At 34.6% G+C, this 16,789-nt stretch overlaps 5 protein-coding genes and 1 non-coding gene across 8 annotated transcripts; 3 read left to right on the top strand and 3 right to left on the bottom strand.

Moving 5' to 3' along the window:
• Positions 1-168: 168 nt before the first annotated feature.
• Positions 169-2,557, top strand: LOC127257871 (G2/mitotic-specific cyclin-2-like). Of its 3 annotated transcripts, none has more exons than XM_051284370.1 (8): positions 169-379; positions 473-584; positions 704-766; positions 868-910; positions 1,065-1,205; positions 1,296-1,424; positions 1,498-1,908; positions 2,001-2,557. In XM_051284370.1, exons 1-8 carry the CDS (start codon positions 325-327, stop codon positions 2,334-2,336), a joined length of 1,290 nt encoding a protein of 429 aa, XP_051140327.1. In that variant the 5' UTR covers positions 169-324; the 3' UTR covers positions 2,337-2,557. The 3 variants fall into 3 exon arrangements, with proteins under 3 accessions (XP_051140327.1, XP_051140326.1, XP_051140325.1); XM_051284369.1 differs by having other exon boundaries at positions 169-216; positions 308-379; positions 1,065-1,424; XM_051284368.1 differs by having other exon boundaries at positions 1,065-1,424.
• Positions 2,558-3,095: 538 nt separating this feature from the next.
• LOC127258437 (uncharacterized) lies at positions 3,096-4,643 on the bottom strand. The gene is made up of 6 exons (XM_051285274.1): positions 4,509-4,643; positions 4,000-4,075; positions 3,721-3,794; positions 3,491-3,625; positions 3,368-3,409; positions 3,096-3,256 (listed from the first exon to the last, which is right to left on the bottom strand). The coding sequence occupies exons 1-5, from the start codon at positions 4,584-4,586 to the stop codon at positions 3,368-3,370; spliced, it is 405 nt and encodes a 134-aa protein (XP_051141231.1). The 5' UTR covers positions 4,587-4,643; the 3' UTR covers positions 3,096-3,256.
• A 2,800-nt stretch (positions 4,644-7,443) lies between these two features.
• LOC127258438 (uncharacterized) lies at positions 7,444-9,116 on the bottom strand. Its single transcript, XM_051285276.1, has 6 exons — positions 8,955-9,116; positions 8,439-8,514; positions 8,158-8,231; positions 7,928-8,062; positions 7,804-7,845; positions 7,444-7,692 (listed from the first exon to the last, which is right to left on the bottom strand). Exons 1-5 carry the CDS (start codon positions 9,030-9,032, stop codon positions 7,804-7,806), a joined length of 405 nt encoding a protein of 134 aa, XP_051141233.1. The 5' UTR covers positions 9,033-9,116; the 3' UTR covers positions 7,444-7,692.
• A 2,160-nt stretch (positions 9,117-11,276) lies between these two features.
• On the top strand, positions 11,277-11,349 carry TRNAE-CUC (transfer RNA glutamic acid (anticodon CUC)). Its single transcript has one exon. It is a non-coding gene; the product is annotated as a tRNA-Glu (tRNA).
• Positions 11,350-11,575: 226 nt separating this feature from the next.
• LOC127258045 (putative late blight resistance protein homolog R1A-10) lies at positions 11,576-14,149 on the top strand. Its single transcript, XM_051284685.1, has one exon. It carries the CDS (start codon positions 11,576-11,578, stop codon positions 14,147-14,149), a length of 2,574 nt encoding a protein of 857 aa, XP_051140642.1.
• Positions 14,150-14,800: 651 nt separating this feature from the next.
• On the bottom strand, positions 14,801-16,724 carry LOC127257813 (nuclear transcription factor Y subunit C-2-like). The gene is made up of 6 exons (XM_051284279.1): positions 16,680-16,724; positions 16,103-16,178; positions 15,848-15,921; positions 15,515-15,688; positions 15,066-15,152; positions 14,801-14,952 (listed from the first exon to the last, which is right to left on the bottom strand). The coding sequence occupies exons 1-6, from the start codon at positions 16,704-16,706 to the stop codon at positions 14,857-14,859; spliced, it is 534 nt and encodes a 177-aa protein (XP_051140236.1). The 5' UTR covers positions 16,707-16,724; the 3' UTR covers positions 14,801-14,856.
• Positions 16,725-16,789: the final 65 nt, after the last annotated feature.

Genomic DNA, 16,789 nt, shown 5'->3' on the forward strand with positions numbered 1-16,789 from the left:
GGAACGTCTACCGTGCCACGTGGCACGTGCCTCACAGGTAACCGTTGTGCCTCCCTTCCTTTACCCAAATTCCAATTAATCTAACGGCCATCATTCACTAGCCGTTGGATTTGAAAAATAAAAATAAAAATTCACAGCTCATCTCCCTTGTCTCCCCCACTGCACAAATACCCCTCCCTTCTCTCTCTCTCTCTCTACCCCAATTCCGCCATTGTTGTACGCTCCGCTCCTTCTCCCCCTTTCTTCCTCTGCAAAATTTTTATTTTATTTTATTTTTTATGTTTTTTTAATTTTTTTTCTGGGTCAGATTAATATTTCCAGAAAATGTTTGCATCTGACGAGAATAGTTCCGCGCAAATCAGACCCTCAGATTTGCAAGGTGATTTTAGTTAGTTATGTTATGTTAGTGTCGTTTCCTAGCTCAAAAGATTCTGAATTTAATTTTTATTTTTTTGGTTTCGGAATTATTAAGGTGAGGGAAGGAGATTTGGAGCTGAGATGAGACCCAACAGGAGGGCGTTAAGTGTGATTAATCACAGTAATCCATACCCTCCTTGCGTTGTCAACAAAAGGGGCTTTGCAGAGTACGAATCTTGGCTTATGAAAATTCAGATATTATTCAAATTTGGAAAGTTTATTTAGAAAAAAAAAAAAAAAAGAAAAAGAAAAAAAGATTACGATGTTTGTGTATTTAATCTCTCAGGACAAACGTGATTTCTGGAAAGAACATTGGTCCATTGCCAGGACAACATCGGCCCATCACAAGGTAAGATCGTCATCATCGATCGTCGTCCTCAATATTCTTGTATTGATTTGAATTTTGAATTTTGCTGACTTGAATTCAATTATCGATCTGCAATTGCGAAGGAAATGTGCTGCACATAAGGGTGTTTCCAATCCATCTCTGGAGGTAGTTAGCTCACCCGACATGATTCCACACCACTTTTCGATTTCGATTTCGAATAAGATTAGATTAGATTAGATTAGATTCGAAATTTCGAAAAAAATGTAAGAACTTGATGAGAATTCCTAGATTTAAATTAATGTTCTTGGCTTGTCTTCAGGAGGCCAAGAAACCGAGGACATCATCGTTCACAGTGTGGGAAGATGTTCCTTTGGACGATCACGGCGCCGCCAAAGGGCAGCCGGCGCCGATGTCGTTGGAGCAGCAATCCGAGGTCGAAATGGTCGACAAAAATCAAATGGTATGTGCAGACTCGCCTATTGATCTTGCAGTCCTAACAGGGCATCCTCCAAGTGTAAATTTGTCTGAAATCCGACAATGCCGGCCGCAGGAGGTCGAAATGGAGGACATATTTGAAGAAGAAGAGGCTGTCGTGGACATAGACGCCGCCGACAAAAGCGATCCCCTCGCAGTTGTCGACTACATCGAGGAATTGTATTCTTACTACAAAAAGATCGAGGTAATTAATGATCGATGTAGCTTTAATTATTATTATTACAAGAAGATCCTCATCCGAATTGCTCAATTTTTAGATGTCGAGCTGTGTCTCACCGGAATATATGATGCATCAATTCGACATCAACGAGCGAATGAGAGCGATCCTCGTTGACTGGCTGATCGAGGTGCACCACAAATTCGAGCTCCGGGGAGAGACATTATTTCTAACCATTAATCTGATCGATCGATTCTTAGCGAAGCAGAGCGTTGTCCGAAAGAAGCTACAGCTGGTCGGGCTCGTCGCGATGCTTCTCGCGTGCAAGTACGAGGAGGTCTCGGTCCCCGTTGTCGACGACCTTGTCTTCATTTCGGACAAGGCGTATACTCGGAAAGAAGTTCTCGAAATGGAGAAGATGATGCTCAACGCTCTGCAGTTCAACATGTCGGTCCCGACCCCCTACGTCTTCATGCGACGGTTCCTAAAGGCGGCGCAATCCGACAAAAAGGTCGCCTTTTTATTGATAGCAACATAAATTCATTTTTTTCTTTTACAATCAATCGATCGAACTAACTAACGCTCGCGAAATCTGTATAACAGTTGGAGCTTGTGGCGTTCTACCTGATCGAGCTAAGTTTGGTCGAGTATGAGGCCGTTAAGTACCCTCCGTCGTTGCTGGCGGCGGCGGCGGTTTACGCGGCTCAGGCGACAGTGTACGGAGTGGCGCAGTGGAGCAGGACGTGCGAGTGGCACACGGGGTACACAGCGGCCGAGCTGCAGGAGTGCACGAGGCTGATGGTGGCGCTGCACGGGAAGGCGGCGGCGGGGAAGCTGACCGGAGTTCATAGGAAGTACAACACGAACAAGTTCGGATATGCTGCAAGATGCGAGCCTGCAGATCATCTTCTTCTTCTTCATGATGATCTTCAGCAATAACAACGACAAACAATTTTAATGGAGGAATGTACAGACAGACAGATCTAACTCTGTGTTACTTACTGCTGCTGATGCTGCTGATGATGATAAAATATCATAACAATAATGGGGTGGGGTGGGGGGAGGCAGCAACTGTGTGTTGCTCTGCATGAATGGGCAATGGAATTGATTTGGTGAATTAATTGTTGTCGTGATGTTATGATTCTAATTTCGAAACACTATTTTAATAAATTTTGGTTATTCTATCTCACTATTTTGATTGATTGATCCATTAAGTATACAACAACATTATTTTTCAATATTTATTTCCAATGATAATGTACGAAAAAGTCGTTTTTCAGCAAGAATATTAAATCTTTGTCGCCAATCAAAAAAAGATTTTAAATTAATGATTAATATAATTATACATTATTATTATTATTATAGATAAAGAAATATACATTTTTCTAACAAAATATAATCTTGATAATTTAGAATTAGCATTTCTAATGAAATGTGTTGTTTGAGCATATTTCAAACTTGTACAGGTTGAGTCAATGCATATTTATTCTATGAATTTTAAATTGATAATCATTTTAAGGTTTATTATTCTATTTATTTAATGTAACATTTTTTTCTCATAAATAGTGTTACTAGAGCACAAATGTAAGGAGATAGATCGAAATTAAATATATATATTTTATTTTAAATAAAAATATTATTATTCGATAGTACAATTTTCAATAAAAAATTACAATTTTTTCTCATAAAATATCACATCAAAATGTCAGGCGTAGTCGAGTTTGTAGAGTGGGCAATAGGTTGCCCTGCGTATCCATCGAAGAGGATGGTGGCGGTGGCGGTGGCGGTGGCGGTGGAGGTGAGTGAACACTCGACCTCTACGGCGGCAGTGGTGGCGGGTGGTTTCTTGAAAGAGAGACCTGTAAAATTAGTTTAAATGCTTAAATGGTTTTAATGTAAACTATATGTATCATAACATTTCCTTGTAGGAGAAAAGGCATTTAAATAAAGTTTATGCATCAATTTTTTACCTAATTGTCAAATTTGCATTCTCCTCTCTTAGCCTCGTTGCTCTATTTCAAAAAAAATTTATTAGTGTTTCCAAGCCTCTTCTTGACACAAAATGATTGATTCGAGAAAATCGAGGAGAATACCTTGATAGGAACCATTGAGTTTAGATTCTCTGTTCTTGAAGTTTTCTTCTGAGGCGAATCCATTTGTGTTTTTACCGAAGATTTTTTAATAGCAGCGTCGACAGCATTATCGAGTTGAATTGCATATGCAGGCTCCTAGATTGAGATTAATTACATACAACAATGTAATAAAGAGGACAATATATGTTCTTTAGTAAAAAATAAACATATAATTTCGATCTCGGACATACCTTCACTTCCTCATTTGATTTCATTATTTTCTTAACATGGCTTAATGGTAGCATCGATTGGCTGATCTGCAAATCTGCAAAAACAACATCCAGAATAATATAGAAATTAAATCATTCAAAAAATTTAGTTATTTAAATTTGGCTTTTAATATCCATTCTTGAATCTATATATATATATATATATATATTTAGAAAATCTAACTTTAATTGATGACTTTGTGAAAGGAGAAAAGGAAAATATCTGTAATGTGAAAAATATGACATAAAAAAATGATCCACCTGAAGTGCCGCAAATTTCAGTCAATTGATCATTCCAGATAGCTCGAATATTTTGCCCCAACTGATTTCGAAAAATCTGCAAAATGAAGCAAAAAGATGGAATGAGATATATACATATATATATATATAGATTGTATTTCCCACTTTAATTTTCATTTATAAGGACGGTAGGTTTTCCCATACAACTTAAATAAGATCCATATCCAATCATTTAATATTTTTTTGTCGTTGTCCAATAAACTATCTAAAAGCGACAAATGATGTTATGCTATTATCCATTCATATGCAATCATTGAACATTTTTTGTCGCTGTCCAATAAACTATCAAAAAGCGACAAATGATGTTCCGCTATTATCCATTAATATCTATGGATAACAGTGGACTTTGCTGGACAACGATGATTATTTTTTGTCGTTGTCCAAATGAATTTTCAGGTATCATAACATATTTGATCATGGTAAATAACACAGATCTAAATGATTAAAAATGGTTTTACAAACACACAAACCTGTTCTTGGTTGTTGGTAGGTGTCCCAGGGGCATGGCTAAAGCTAAGCAACTGCTGCTGCCAGGAAGATGACGGCATAGGCTATTGTTTTGATTCAAGCAGGCCTTTGTTCTTCGAGACGATCGCAAGTGAAGGGTTTCGGATGCTGAAGAACTTGGCATTAGCTTCTATTTATATTGAGTAAGTAATCCTGTATTCAGGTATGACTAATTATTGCAATTCAATTCACTTTGGGTAGGTAGAATATGTAATTAATACCCTATAACCTCTTCTTAAATGTACCAGCATCACCAGCACAATTATTATCATTATTAGTAGCACCAGCACAATTATTATTATTAGTAGTAGCAGCAGTAGGTGGCGGTTGGGCGATGACGATGTAAAATCAACATTGTAACCAAAAGTATTATTATTATTATTATTATTATTCATTTGATGTCAAAATTCCCCGCATACCATACACATATATTGTTTGATAAGGCAAATCATATTAGGGCGAATCATATGTGACTCTATATACCAAGACAAATCATACTAGGCAAATTATATGTGACGTACAAAACTGAAGGCATTAGGGTTTTAACTCATAATCTCACGATCAAAAGTTTACTCCTACACTACCACCAGAGCATTCTGAAATATTTTTTATGTCTATTTGAAGGGATCACGACGTTAGCAACGAAAATGTTAACTAACATATTGATTGTTATAGATATTATTATAGAATTTTTTTTGTTCCAAAACAATTCAAAGTCATGTGTCATAATCAATCAAATTGTATGTTCTATCTTCTATGACATTACTTCTATTTCATTTAAATACATGTAAATTTAATTTATTGCAAATATTGTAACATGATATCCATGACTTTATAGTCGCAATGCGAAATAAATGCGCACAATGCTTTTGAATTACTATAGATATTATTACACTATATTTATCGTGTGTTAAGTCAAATCATATGAAATTTGTCATAGATATTTTGAAAATCTTAAAAAATGTGAATACTATTAACACTAGAATTTTCAAATAGATTGGAGAAAATGATCAAATTAAAAAAAAAAAAAAAAAGAAAGTTTGGGTACTCAAAAGTTAAAACATCAAAACAAGATCAGGCCGTAAGTTGAAAGCCGAGTTGAATGAAGCCCCATTATGAAAAGAATATTGAAGGAACATTAAATGGATAAGATCAAATTGAGATGTTCGATTATTTTCATCTATAAAAAAATGAAGGGTTTTACCAAACAACTTAAATAAAATCCATATTTAATTATAAATTTTTATTGTTATCCAGTAAACTATTGAAAAATGCCAAATAATGTTATCATATTATTCCATTTATACTAATAGATAATAATGGACTTTGTTATACAATGTAGGATATTTTTTTGTCGTCGCCCTAATAAATTTTCAAGCACATAACATGTTTGACCGTATGATGTTTTTTTTATGTATATACACAATTTTCTTCCGTACTCATATTTTTCTATCACTTAATTAAAATAATAAAATCTAAACTAGCAATGAAAGGCTTTATAAATGGTAAATAACACAAATCCAAATTGATTAAATGAAAATGGTTTCACACACAAATTAGGAATATATATCTTACATATTACCAAATTTTATGATTTTTGTACTTCAGGCACACTTGATACTCACGTGACAAAAGATCTCACTCTCACTAGCGAAATAGTAACGCCTACAGCATGATGAGTGATTATTAGTGATAAAATATGTATTTATATAGTATAATTTATAAATGTCATTTAGTTTCTAGGTATTGCAATTTAACCTAATGTCATTTTTTACTTCTTGAATCCCAAACCCATCATCTTCTTTAACCCATAACAAGGAATCCCCTCATTTTCATCGCGATCTCCAATTTTTCAATCCTTCATTGTCATCATCAGTGTCTTCATGGGATTCAATCATCATGACATTTTTGTTTATGCATGGATTTTGTTTAATACATGTTGTAATTTTATTTTATTTTTTATAATGTGAGAATTCACAACCTTCGGGTGCACTCTGGGTAAACCTCCGACCGAACTTAATAGCCTGCAAATTAAGTTCGACCGACAAACCATATGTTCCAGACAAAAAATATTTTATCTAGTGTTAAATATAAAATTGAAAGAAAAATAAAGTAGAATTAAAAAATAATAATAATAATAATAATAATAATAATAATAATAATAATAATAATAATAATAATAAAAGAGAAAGAGAGAGAGTGTGAGAGACTTCAATAAAAACTAGAAGCCAAAATCTGAATAAAAAATATGATGACTTCAGGTTTGATATGTTCTATTAAGAGTTTAAAATTTAAAATTAATAGCCAATGTATATCCTTCCGTTGTAGTCTAGTTGGTTAGGATACTCGGTTTTCATGTGCACAAAAGTTGAATCATCCAATGATAACGTAGGATCAAATTATTTTTCAATATTTTTTAGATGATCGAGAATCCTTATTACAAGAATAAAATTCTATAAAATACATATAATCGGCGTGGCTTTGATACCAATCCATAAATTATATGATAAAAAGCTTGATTCAAAACATAATTGAGTCTACTTAGAGTTCTTGATACCATTCATAATCACCTTATTGATAAGCTATCTATGTATCTAGATAATTAAACCACGTAATTTAAATCAATTATATAAATTATTGACTTATTTATATAATTCAATCATTAATTTAAATCAAATAAATAAATTAAAATAACTAATACAATTGTACATTATTATTTGTCCATGTAGTATATTTCAAACTTGTACATGTTGAATCAATGCATATTTATTTTATGAATTTTTAATTGATAATCATTTTAATGTTTATTATTCTATTTATTTAATGTAACATTTTATTTTTCAGAAACAGTGTTACTAGAGTACAAATGTATTCTAGCGAGATAGACTGAAATGAGATATTTGTTTTTTATTTCAAATAAAAACACCACTATTCGATAGTACAATTTTCAATAAAAAATTACTATTTTTTCTCACAAAATATCACATCAAAATGTCGGGTGTAGTCGAGTTTGTAGAGTGGGCAATAAGTTGCCCCGCGTATCCATCAAAGAGGATGGTGATGGTGGTGGTGGTGGTGGTGGTGGTGGTGAGGGAACACTCGCCTCTATGGAGGCAGTGGTGGCGGGTGGTTTCTCGAAAGAAAGACCTGTAAAATTAGTTTAAATGCTTAAATGGTTATAATGTCAACTATATGTATCATAACATTTCCTTGTAGGAGAAAATGCATTTATATAAAGTTTATGCATCAATTTTTTACCTAATCGTCAAATTTGCATTCTCCTCTCTTAGCCTCAATGCTCTATTTCAAAAAAATTTTGTTAGTGTTTCCAAGCCTCTTCTTGACACAAAATGATTGATTCGAGAAAATCGAGGAAGAATACCTTGATAGGAACCATTGAGGTTAGATCCTCTGTTCTTGAAGTTTTCTTCTGAGGCGAATCCATTTGTGTTTTTACCGAAGATTTTTTAATAGCAGCGTCGACAGCATTATCGAGTTGAATTGCATATGCAGGCTCCTGGATTGAGATTAATTACATACAACAATGTAATAAAGAGAACAATATATGTTCTTTAGTAAAAAATAAACATATAATTTCGATCTCAGATATACCTTCACTTCCTCATTTGATTTCATTATTTTCTTAACATGGCTTAATGGTAGCATCGATTGGCTGATTTGCAAATCTGCAAAACAACATCCAGAATAATATAGAAATTAAATCATTCAAAAAAAGTAGTTATTCAAATTTGGCTTTTAATATCCATTCTTGAATATATATATATATATATATTTTTAGAAAATCTAACTTTAATTGAATGACTTTGTGAAAGGAGAAAAGGAAAATATCATTTCATGTAATGTGAAAAATATGACATAAAAAAATGATCCACCTGAAGCACCACAAATTTCAGTCAATTGATCATTCAAGATAGCTCGAATATTTTGCCCCAATTGATTTCGAAAAATCTGCAAAATGAAGCAAAAAGATGGAATGAGATATATATACATATATATATAGATAGATTGTATTCCCCACTTTAATTTTTATTTATAAGGAAGGTAGGTTTTCCCATACAACTTAAATAAGATTCATATGCAATCATTTAACATTTTTTTGTCGCTGTCCAATAAACTATCTAATAGCGACAAATGATGTTATGCTATTATCCATTCATATGCAATCATTGAACATTTTTTGTCGTTGTCCAATAAACTATCAAAAAGCGACAAATGATGTTTCGCTATTATCCATTAATATCTATAGATAACAGTGGACTTTGCTGGACAACGATGATTATTTTTTGTCGTTGTCTAAATAAATTTTCAGGTATCATAACATATTTGATCATGGTAAATAACACAGATCTAAATTGATTGATTAAAAATGGTTTTACAAACACACAAACCTGTTCTTGGTTGTTGGTAGGTGTCCCAGAGGCATGGCTAAAGCTAAGCAACTGCTGCTGCCGGGAAGATGACGGCATAGGCTATTGTTTTGATTCAAGCAGGCCTTTGTTCTTCGAGACGATCGCAAGTGAAGGGTTTCGGATACTGAAGAACTTGGCATTAGCTTCTATTTATATTGAGTAAGTAATCCTATATTCAGGTATGACTAATTATTGCAATTCAATTCTCTATGGTTAGATAATGTCTGTAATGAATACCCTATAACCTCTTCTTAAATGTACCAGTATCACCAACACAATTATTATCATTATTAGTAGCACCAGCACAATTATTATTAGTAGCAGTAGCAGCAGTAGGTGGCGGTTGGGCGATGACGGTTTAAAATCAGCACCGTAACCAAAAGTATTATTATTATTATTATTCATTTGATGTCAAAATTCCCTGCATACCATACACGTATATTGTTTGATAAGACAAATCATATTAGGCGAATCATATGTGACTCTATATACCAAGACAAATCATATTAGGCAAATTATATGTGACGGATAAAACTAAAGACATTAGGGTTTTAACTCATAATCTCAAGATCAAAAGTTCACTCCCACACTACCACCAGATCATTCTGAAATAATTTTTTTATGTCTATTTGAAGGGATCACGACGTTAGTAACGAAAATGTTAACTAACACATTGATTGTTATAGATATTATTATAGAATTTTTTTTGTTCCAAAACAATTCAAAGTCATGTGTCATAATCAATCAAATTGTATGTTCTATTTTCTATGACATTACTTTTATTTCATTTAAATACATGTAAATTTCATTTATTGCAAATATTGTAACATGATATCCATGACTTTATAGTCGCAATGCGAAATAAATGCGCACAATGCTTTTTGATTACTATAGATATTATTATAATATATTTATCGTGTGTTAAGTCAAATCATATGAAATTTGTCATAAATGTTTTGGAAATCTTAAAAGATGTGAATATTGTTAACACTGGAATTTTCAAATAAATTGAAGAAAATGATCAAATTTGGATCATTAAAAAAAGAAAAAAAAAGTTTATTGGGATACTCAAAAGTTAAGACATCGAAACAAGGTGAGGTTGTAGGTTTAAAGCTGAGTTGGATGAAGTCTATATGAAAAGAAAATTGAAATTTAGAACATTAAATGGATAAGATCAATTTGAGATGTCCGATTCTTTTCATCTATAACTAAGGAAGGGTTTTACCAAACAACTTAAATAAGATCCATATTCAATTATAAATTTTTATAAAACGACAAATGATGTTATCCTATTATTCCATTTATATAAATAGACAACAATGGACTTTGTTGTAAAATTTAGGATATTTTTTTGTCGTCACCCTAATAAATTTTCAAGTATCATAACATGTATGACAGTATGATTTTGTTTTTTATATATAGAACTTTTTCCCATACTCATATTTTCCTTTATCACTTAATCAAAATAATAAAATCCAAACTAGCAATGAAAGACTTTATAAATGGTAAGTAACACAAATCCAAATTGATTAAATGAAAATGGTTTCACACACAAACTAAAAAAATATATCTTACATATTACGAAATTTTATGATTTTTGTACTCGAGGCACACTTGATACTCACGTGACAGGGAATCTCACTCACTGGCGAGATAGTAACGCGTGCAGTAAAATGAGTGATTATTAGTGATAAAATATGATAAATATGTATTTATACAATATAATTTATGAATGTCATTTAGTCTCTTGGTATTCGCAATTTAACCTAACTTGAATCCCAAATACATCATCTTCTTTAACCCATAACAAGGAATCCCCACGTTTTCGTCGCGATCTCCGTTTCTTCAACCCTTCATTGTCATCATCAGTGTCTTCATCAGATTCAATCATCACCACATTTTTATTTATGCATGGATTTTGTTTAATACATGCGGAACTTTTTAATCTTTTATTTTTATAACGTGGGAATCCACAACTTTCAGGTGCACTCTAGGTAAATATTCGACCGAACTTAATAACAATTAAACTAAGGTCGCCTAGTTTGACAGGCAAACCATATGTGACAGACAAAGAATATTCTAGCCAGTGTTAAATATAAAATTGAAAGAAAAATAAAAGTAAAATTAGAAAAAAAAAAAAAAGAAAAAAAAATAGAGAGAGAGAGAGAGAGAGAGAGAGAGAGAGAGAGAGAGAGAGAGAGAGAGGGGGGGGGGACTTCAATAAAAACTAGAAGTCAAAATCTGAATAAATATGTTTTATTAAGAGTTTAAATTTTAAAATAAATAACCAATAAACATGCTTCCGTTGTAGTCTAGTTGGTTAGGATACTCGGCTCTCACCCGAGAGACCCGGGTTCAAGTCCCGGCAACGGAATTGTTTTTTTTTTTCCCCCCTTACATACGCCATCTTGCATTTGTGAAACGAGAGTGATGACCCACTTGGAATGGTGAGGTGCTAATTAACTACAGAGTCGTTTTCTACTTTATGTATGTATGTATGTACTGTATATATGCAGATGCATGTGTGTCCGTACGCCATCGAAAGAAATTAAAGGAGGATAAGTAGAGATGTGGTTTGTATTTGCTACGCAGAGGTCGCCATGGCTGCTTTCGCTGCTGTCCTTACAGTCTACCACAAACTAGACCTCTTCCTCCCTTCATCTCCATCCAAATCTTGTCCGGAAACACAATCCATCCACGTCGAGCTTCGTTCCATGATCAATGCTTTAAAAAATTACAGTTCAATGCAAGGCAGGAAGCTGAGGTTGGATCCATTGGAACAGCAAATCGAAGACTTAGCAGAAAAGATCACAGATCTGATGGAACACGAAAAGCTTAACGATGAAGAAGATCTCACGACAGTCCCCTCGGAATTGATCGATCTGGTAAGGGAATTCACTTTCTTGTCCGGAAACTTCATCGCTGAGGCATCGAAAATCGAAGAAAATAAAGAAGCTCCGGGACCTCGCGCGACAGTTTCGTCGAAAATGATCTGTAAATCTGAGTGTGAGCTTGTGGGGTTGGAGGAGGAAACGAAACAAGTGATGGATTGGGTTGTGGGAGGGCCTTATACACTTGAAGGTATCTCGATTGTCGGTATGGTGGGTATCGGTAAGACCACTTTAGTCGAACAAGTTTACAATCATCCATCTACAATGTCCCTTTACGACACGCGAATTATGGTTATTGTTGGCCCCGATTTTGAGTTTAATGAGTTCTTACAGCTTCTGGTAGATCATATAGAAGGGGCGAAGCGCAAACGTTTTACGGCTACTTCTGAATTAAGTGCCCATGTTCGGAAGCTTCTAGAGAAACGAAGATATCTACTTGTGTTAGATGATGTTTGGGATTATCGAATTTGGCACTACATGGAGAGATGTTTTCCGAGGAGCTATGATAAATGTCGAATAATTGTGACGACTAGGTTGCTAAGTGTCGCTTGTGGCGCGATTCATGTTCATAAAAAATGCTTCTTGGACGACGACGACAGCTGGAATTTACTCCGTAGGACGGTGTTCACAAGTCTCGAAGAATCTTGCAGCTTCCAGCTCGAGAAAATCGGGAAAAAGATAGCCAACAACTGTGAAGGGCTTCCCTTGGCTATTATTTCCATTGGACGGATTTTGCGCGACGCGGAGAAAACTGTAGAATATTGGGAGAAAATTTCCGAAGATGAAAATCCTCTTGGTATCGATGTCGACGACAACTCAAACATCACAAGATCGCTCCTTTTGAGCTACGACATGTTGCCTAGATATCAAAAAGCTTGCTTTCTCTATGCCGGAGTATTTCCCCGAAGTTATGTGATCTACGTCTCCGAACTGATTCGATTATGGGCGATCGAGGGATTCGTCGTCGGAAAAAATCTTGTAAGTGTCGGAATTACTGGTGAGGCATGGCTGGAAGAACTCATCTCTGCAAGTGTAGTTTTGGTTCATCAAAAGAGCTCAACATTTAGGAAAACTAAAACATGTCGAATCCATTATGTCTTTCGAAACTTATGCATTAGTATAGCCGAGAAGGAGAAGTTCTGCCATGTCCTAAGGAAATATAAGTATAGTTTTCCGAGAGGCACAAACCTGCAGCGACGACTTTGCAGCCACAGCAATAGTATGCTCGGCATTGAGGAAGTGCGCGCCACAATTAAGTCGATATTATCCATAGGGTCGCTTCTTTGTTTAGGTCCGTATCATCCATATCCTCTACGGCTACACTTAAGCTTTACATTATTGAAGATACTAAATGCGCGCGCAATCCGGTTCTTCACATTCCCGTGCGAAATACTAAAGCTAGTTCGATTGAAGTACCTCGCCATCACATACGACGGAGAACTCCCAAACTCCATTTCGCAGCTTCAGAAGCTTCAAGTTTTGATTATCCGTCGACATATATATACTAAATTATCGGAGGTTGCTTATCTACCCGTCGGTATTTGGAATTTGAAGCATTTATGGCATCTTCATTGCTTAGGACTCGACCTGCCCGAGCCTTGTAACGGCGAAATGTTCCTACATAACCTCAAAACATTGTCGGGCGTGAGCGCGCGCAGCTGTAGGAGGAGAATTCTTGCAAGATTGCCTAATCTATTGAAGTTAGGAATCCGCATTGTGTTAGGACAAGATGAAAAACAGAGCTTTGGTTTCTTAAACATTGTTGGCGACGTGCACCCTTATCTCGAGTCATTCAAATGCATCGTCTTCGGCTTCAATGGTTGCGTTGTTTTGGAGCTCCCAAGTTTTCCACGTTACAGTCGAAAGATAACATTGAGTGGATGCAAATTTCCATGGAAGTTCATGGCAGCCATTCACAACTTTTGGGATCTTAGAGTACTAAAGCTTCGATGCAATTCGTTCTGCGGACGCGTTTGGGAACCATTTCAGGGGGAACTTCCTCGGCTCGAATACCTGCTGCTCGAAGATTTGGACATGGAGGTGTGGAAGAGCTGTTCTGGTAATTTTCCGAAACTCAGGCGCATATTCATTAGACACTGCTACAAATTGCGTGAGATTCCTATTGATTTTGGGAACATCGAAAGCCTTGAGTTAATAGAGGTCGAAGATTGCCATCCATTGATCGCTACATCGGCTAAAATGATAAAGGAGAATCACCAAAAGATGTTCCGATATAAGAATCTTCAAGTTCTTATACATTCCTCATGGGAAGACAAGAAGTAGAAAGCTCAGACAGAGCTCTAGTTGGCTTACAAGATAAACAATATTTATTCGTCGTTGTCGTCTTACATATTCTTTATTATGTGAAAGGTACTCTCATGTCTGGTTTATACTTCTCAACTTGTCCTTCATTGATACTTAGTGGTTATTGTTGATTGGCAAGTGACTCTATCAATCGTCATTCAACTACTAATTTCTGGATAATTCCCTCATCCTTTTAGTTTAATGCACAATGATATCTTTCATGGATGCGGCAAGCATATTTAGCTTGATTGTCAATTCATTCGCCATTATATTGCCTAAGTCTATTCTTCTCAGCCGCTTTCAATTCGTCTCTACTCTCCCACTTTTAGCTTGAGGGGTATTAGCTATGTTATTATTAATTTATGTATTTTTATTAGTTTAGTCTAAGCCTACCTTGTATATATATTTGTGTACTCATCTATTTTGAGGTTAATACAATTTATAATTTTTTCTCAAAATTTACGTTTTCTATTTTATTTTCATTTTGTATTTTTGGATGAATATATTTTTTCAACACAAGCTCAACCGGCAATTATGTTATTCATACTATAAATAAATACCAGCACGAGTAGAACATCAACTTGGAGAATAGATTATCCCTGAGAATTCAAAATGTAGAGCACATATTTTTTCAAAAAATTAATACGATGAAGGACATCCGATCAATGAAAATTCTTCCCTCTACTTTAGTCGCTGCATTTATCGACTCCTAAGTCAGCCTGCCCAGTTGACGACGATGGTAGTGGTGGCGGCGGTTGCGCTTGCTTTCTTGCTACAAAGGCCTGTAAAACAAATTTCAATGCTTAAATGGTTATAGTCATTCATATGTATGATAACATTTCCTTGTAGGAGATAAAACTTTTATACAGTTATACATATATATATATATATATACCTCAATAGTTTGATTTATGAACTGAATACTCATGGGATAGGGTGCAGCACCAACACCGCTATTGCTTTGGTGTGCATATGCAGGCTCCTGGATTGTGATCACAAACATCAATGTAATAAAGGGGACAATATATATACATATATATATATCGCTTCGATTAAGGTGTTGATTGAGGATTTTTTCGAACACATAAAAATACTATAGATAGCATATGAAAATATAACATACAGCATATCCGAAATAAAATATTGGTATATGTTGTCAGTTCTATTTTATATGTATGTTGTAAATTTATATCTAATGTATTGTATGGTATATATTAATGTGATGTCAGCGCGGTGCTAATTGCTAATTCTATTTAATTAGTATTGTAACGGCCGCCATATATATATATATTGTTGGAAATGGAGCGTGGGAAATTAAAACAAAGAAAAAGGACAGATTGTAACCTTAGCAATTGAGAACATGGGGACTACATTCCTTGGGGATTTTAAGACATCTATATCGCGAATCGCATTTGCTACATCATTTCGATGCAATGTTTGGCTATTGTTGAAGTTAGCTTGAATCCATGCACGAACTGTCAACTCCTTGATAAATAATTCACAGGCCTTTTCAAGCATCTGTGAGGCATCGGCACTTATCAACTACTTGAGAATAATACGAATAATGTCCGGTTGAAATACCAAAAATGTTGCAAATAAAATCGAGTTCAACTAAAATTTGAGGTCTAACTTCGAATGGAACAATGAAAAACTTTATAAATTCAATCTAAGACATACCTTCACTTCCTCATTTGATTCCATTATCTTCTTAACATGACTTATTGGTAGCATCGATTGACTCATCTGCAAATCTGCAAAACAACATCCAAAATAATATAGAAATCAAATCATTCAAATTTTTTACTTATACAAATTTGGCTTTTAATAACCATTCTTGAATCTAGATTTTTGAGCAAATCTTGCTTTAATGGAATGAATTTGTGAAAGTCATTCATGTAATGTGAAAAATATGACACGAAAAATATGATCCACCTGAAGCACCGCTGATTTCAGTCAATTGATCATTCCAGAAAGCTCGAATATTTTGTCTCAATTGACTTTGAAAATTCTGCAAAATGAAGGTAACAGATAGAATGAGATATGTATATATGTATATGTATATATATTTGTGTTCCTCACTTCAATTTTCATCTATAAAAAAGGAAGGTAAGTTATACCAAACAACTCAAATAAGATCCATATGCAATTATTGAACAGTTTTTTGTCGTTGACCAGTAAACTATCGAAAAGCGACAAATGATGTTATGCCATTATTGCATTTATATCTATAGATAACAGCGGACTTTACTGAACAATGATGGATATTTTTTGTCGTCGCCCTAATGAATTTTCAGGTATCATAACATATTTGACTGTATGATGTTTTTCCTTTTTCATTCAATCTTTCTTTCCCATACTCATATTTTCCTATCACTTCATTAAAAAAATAAAATCCAAACTGGCTGTGATAGCCTTATAAATGATTAAATAACACAGATCTAAATTACTTGATCGAAATTAATTTCACAAACACACAAACCTGTTGCTGGTTGTTAGTAGGTATCCCTACCTGCTGCTGCCCCGAAGATGGCGCCATTAATGACGTATGCTGCTTTGGCTGATTGTTCTGATTCAAGTCCATCGTAAACAGGCCTTTGATGATCTTCGGATTCGAGTGGA

The sequence above is a fragment of the Andrographis paniculata genome, unplaced genomic scaffold (genome assembly GCF_009805555.1).
Source record: "Andrographis paniculata isolate CXL003 unplaced genomic scaffold, ASM980555v1 Contig59END, whole genome shotgun sequence".
Classification (NCBI taxonomy): Eukaryota; Viridiplantae; Streptophyta; class Magnoliopsida; order Lamiales; family Acanthaceae; genus Andrographis; species Andrographis paniculata.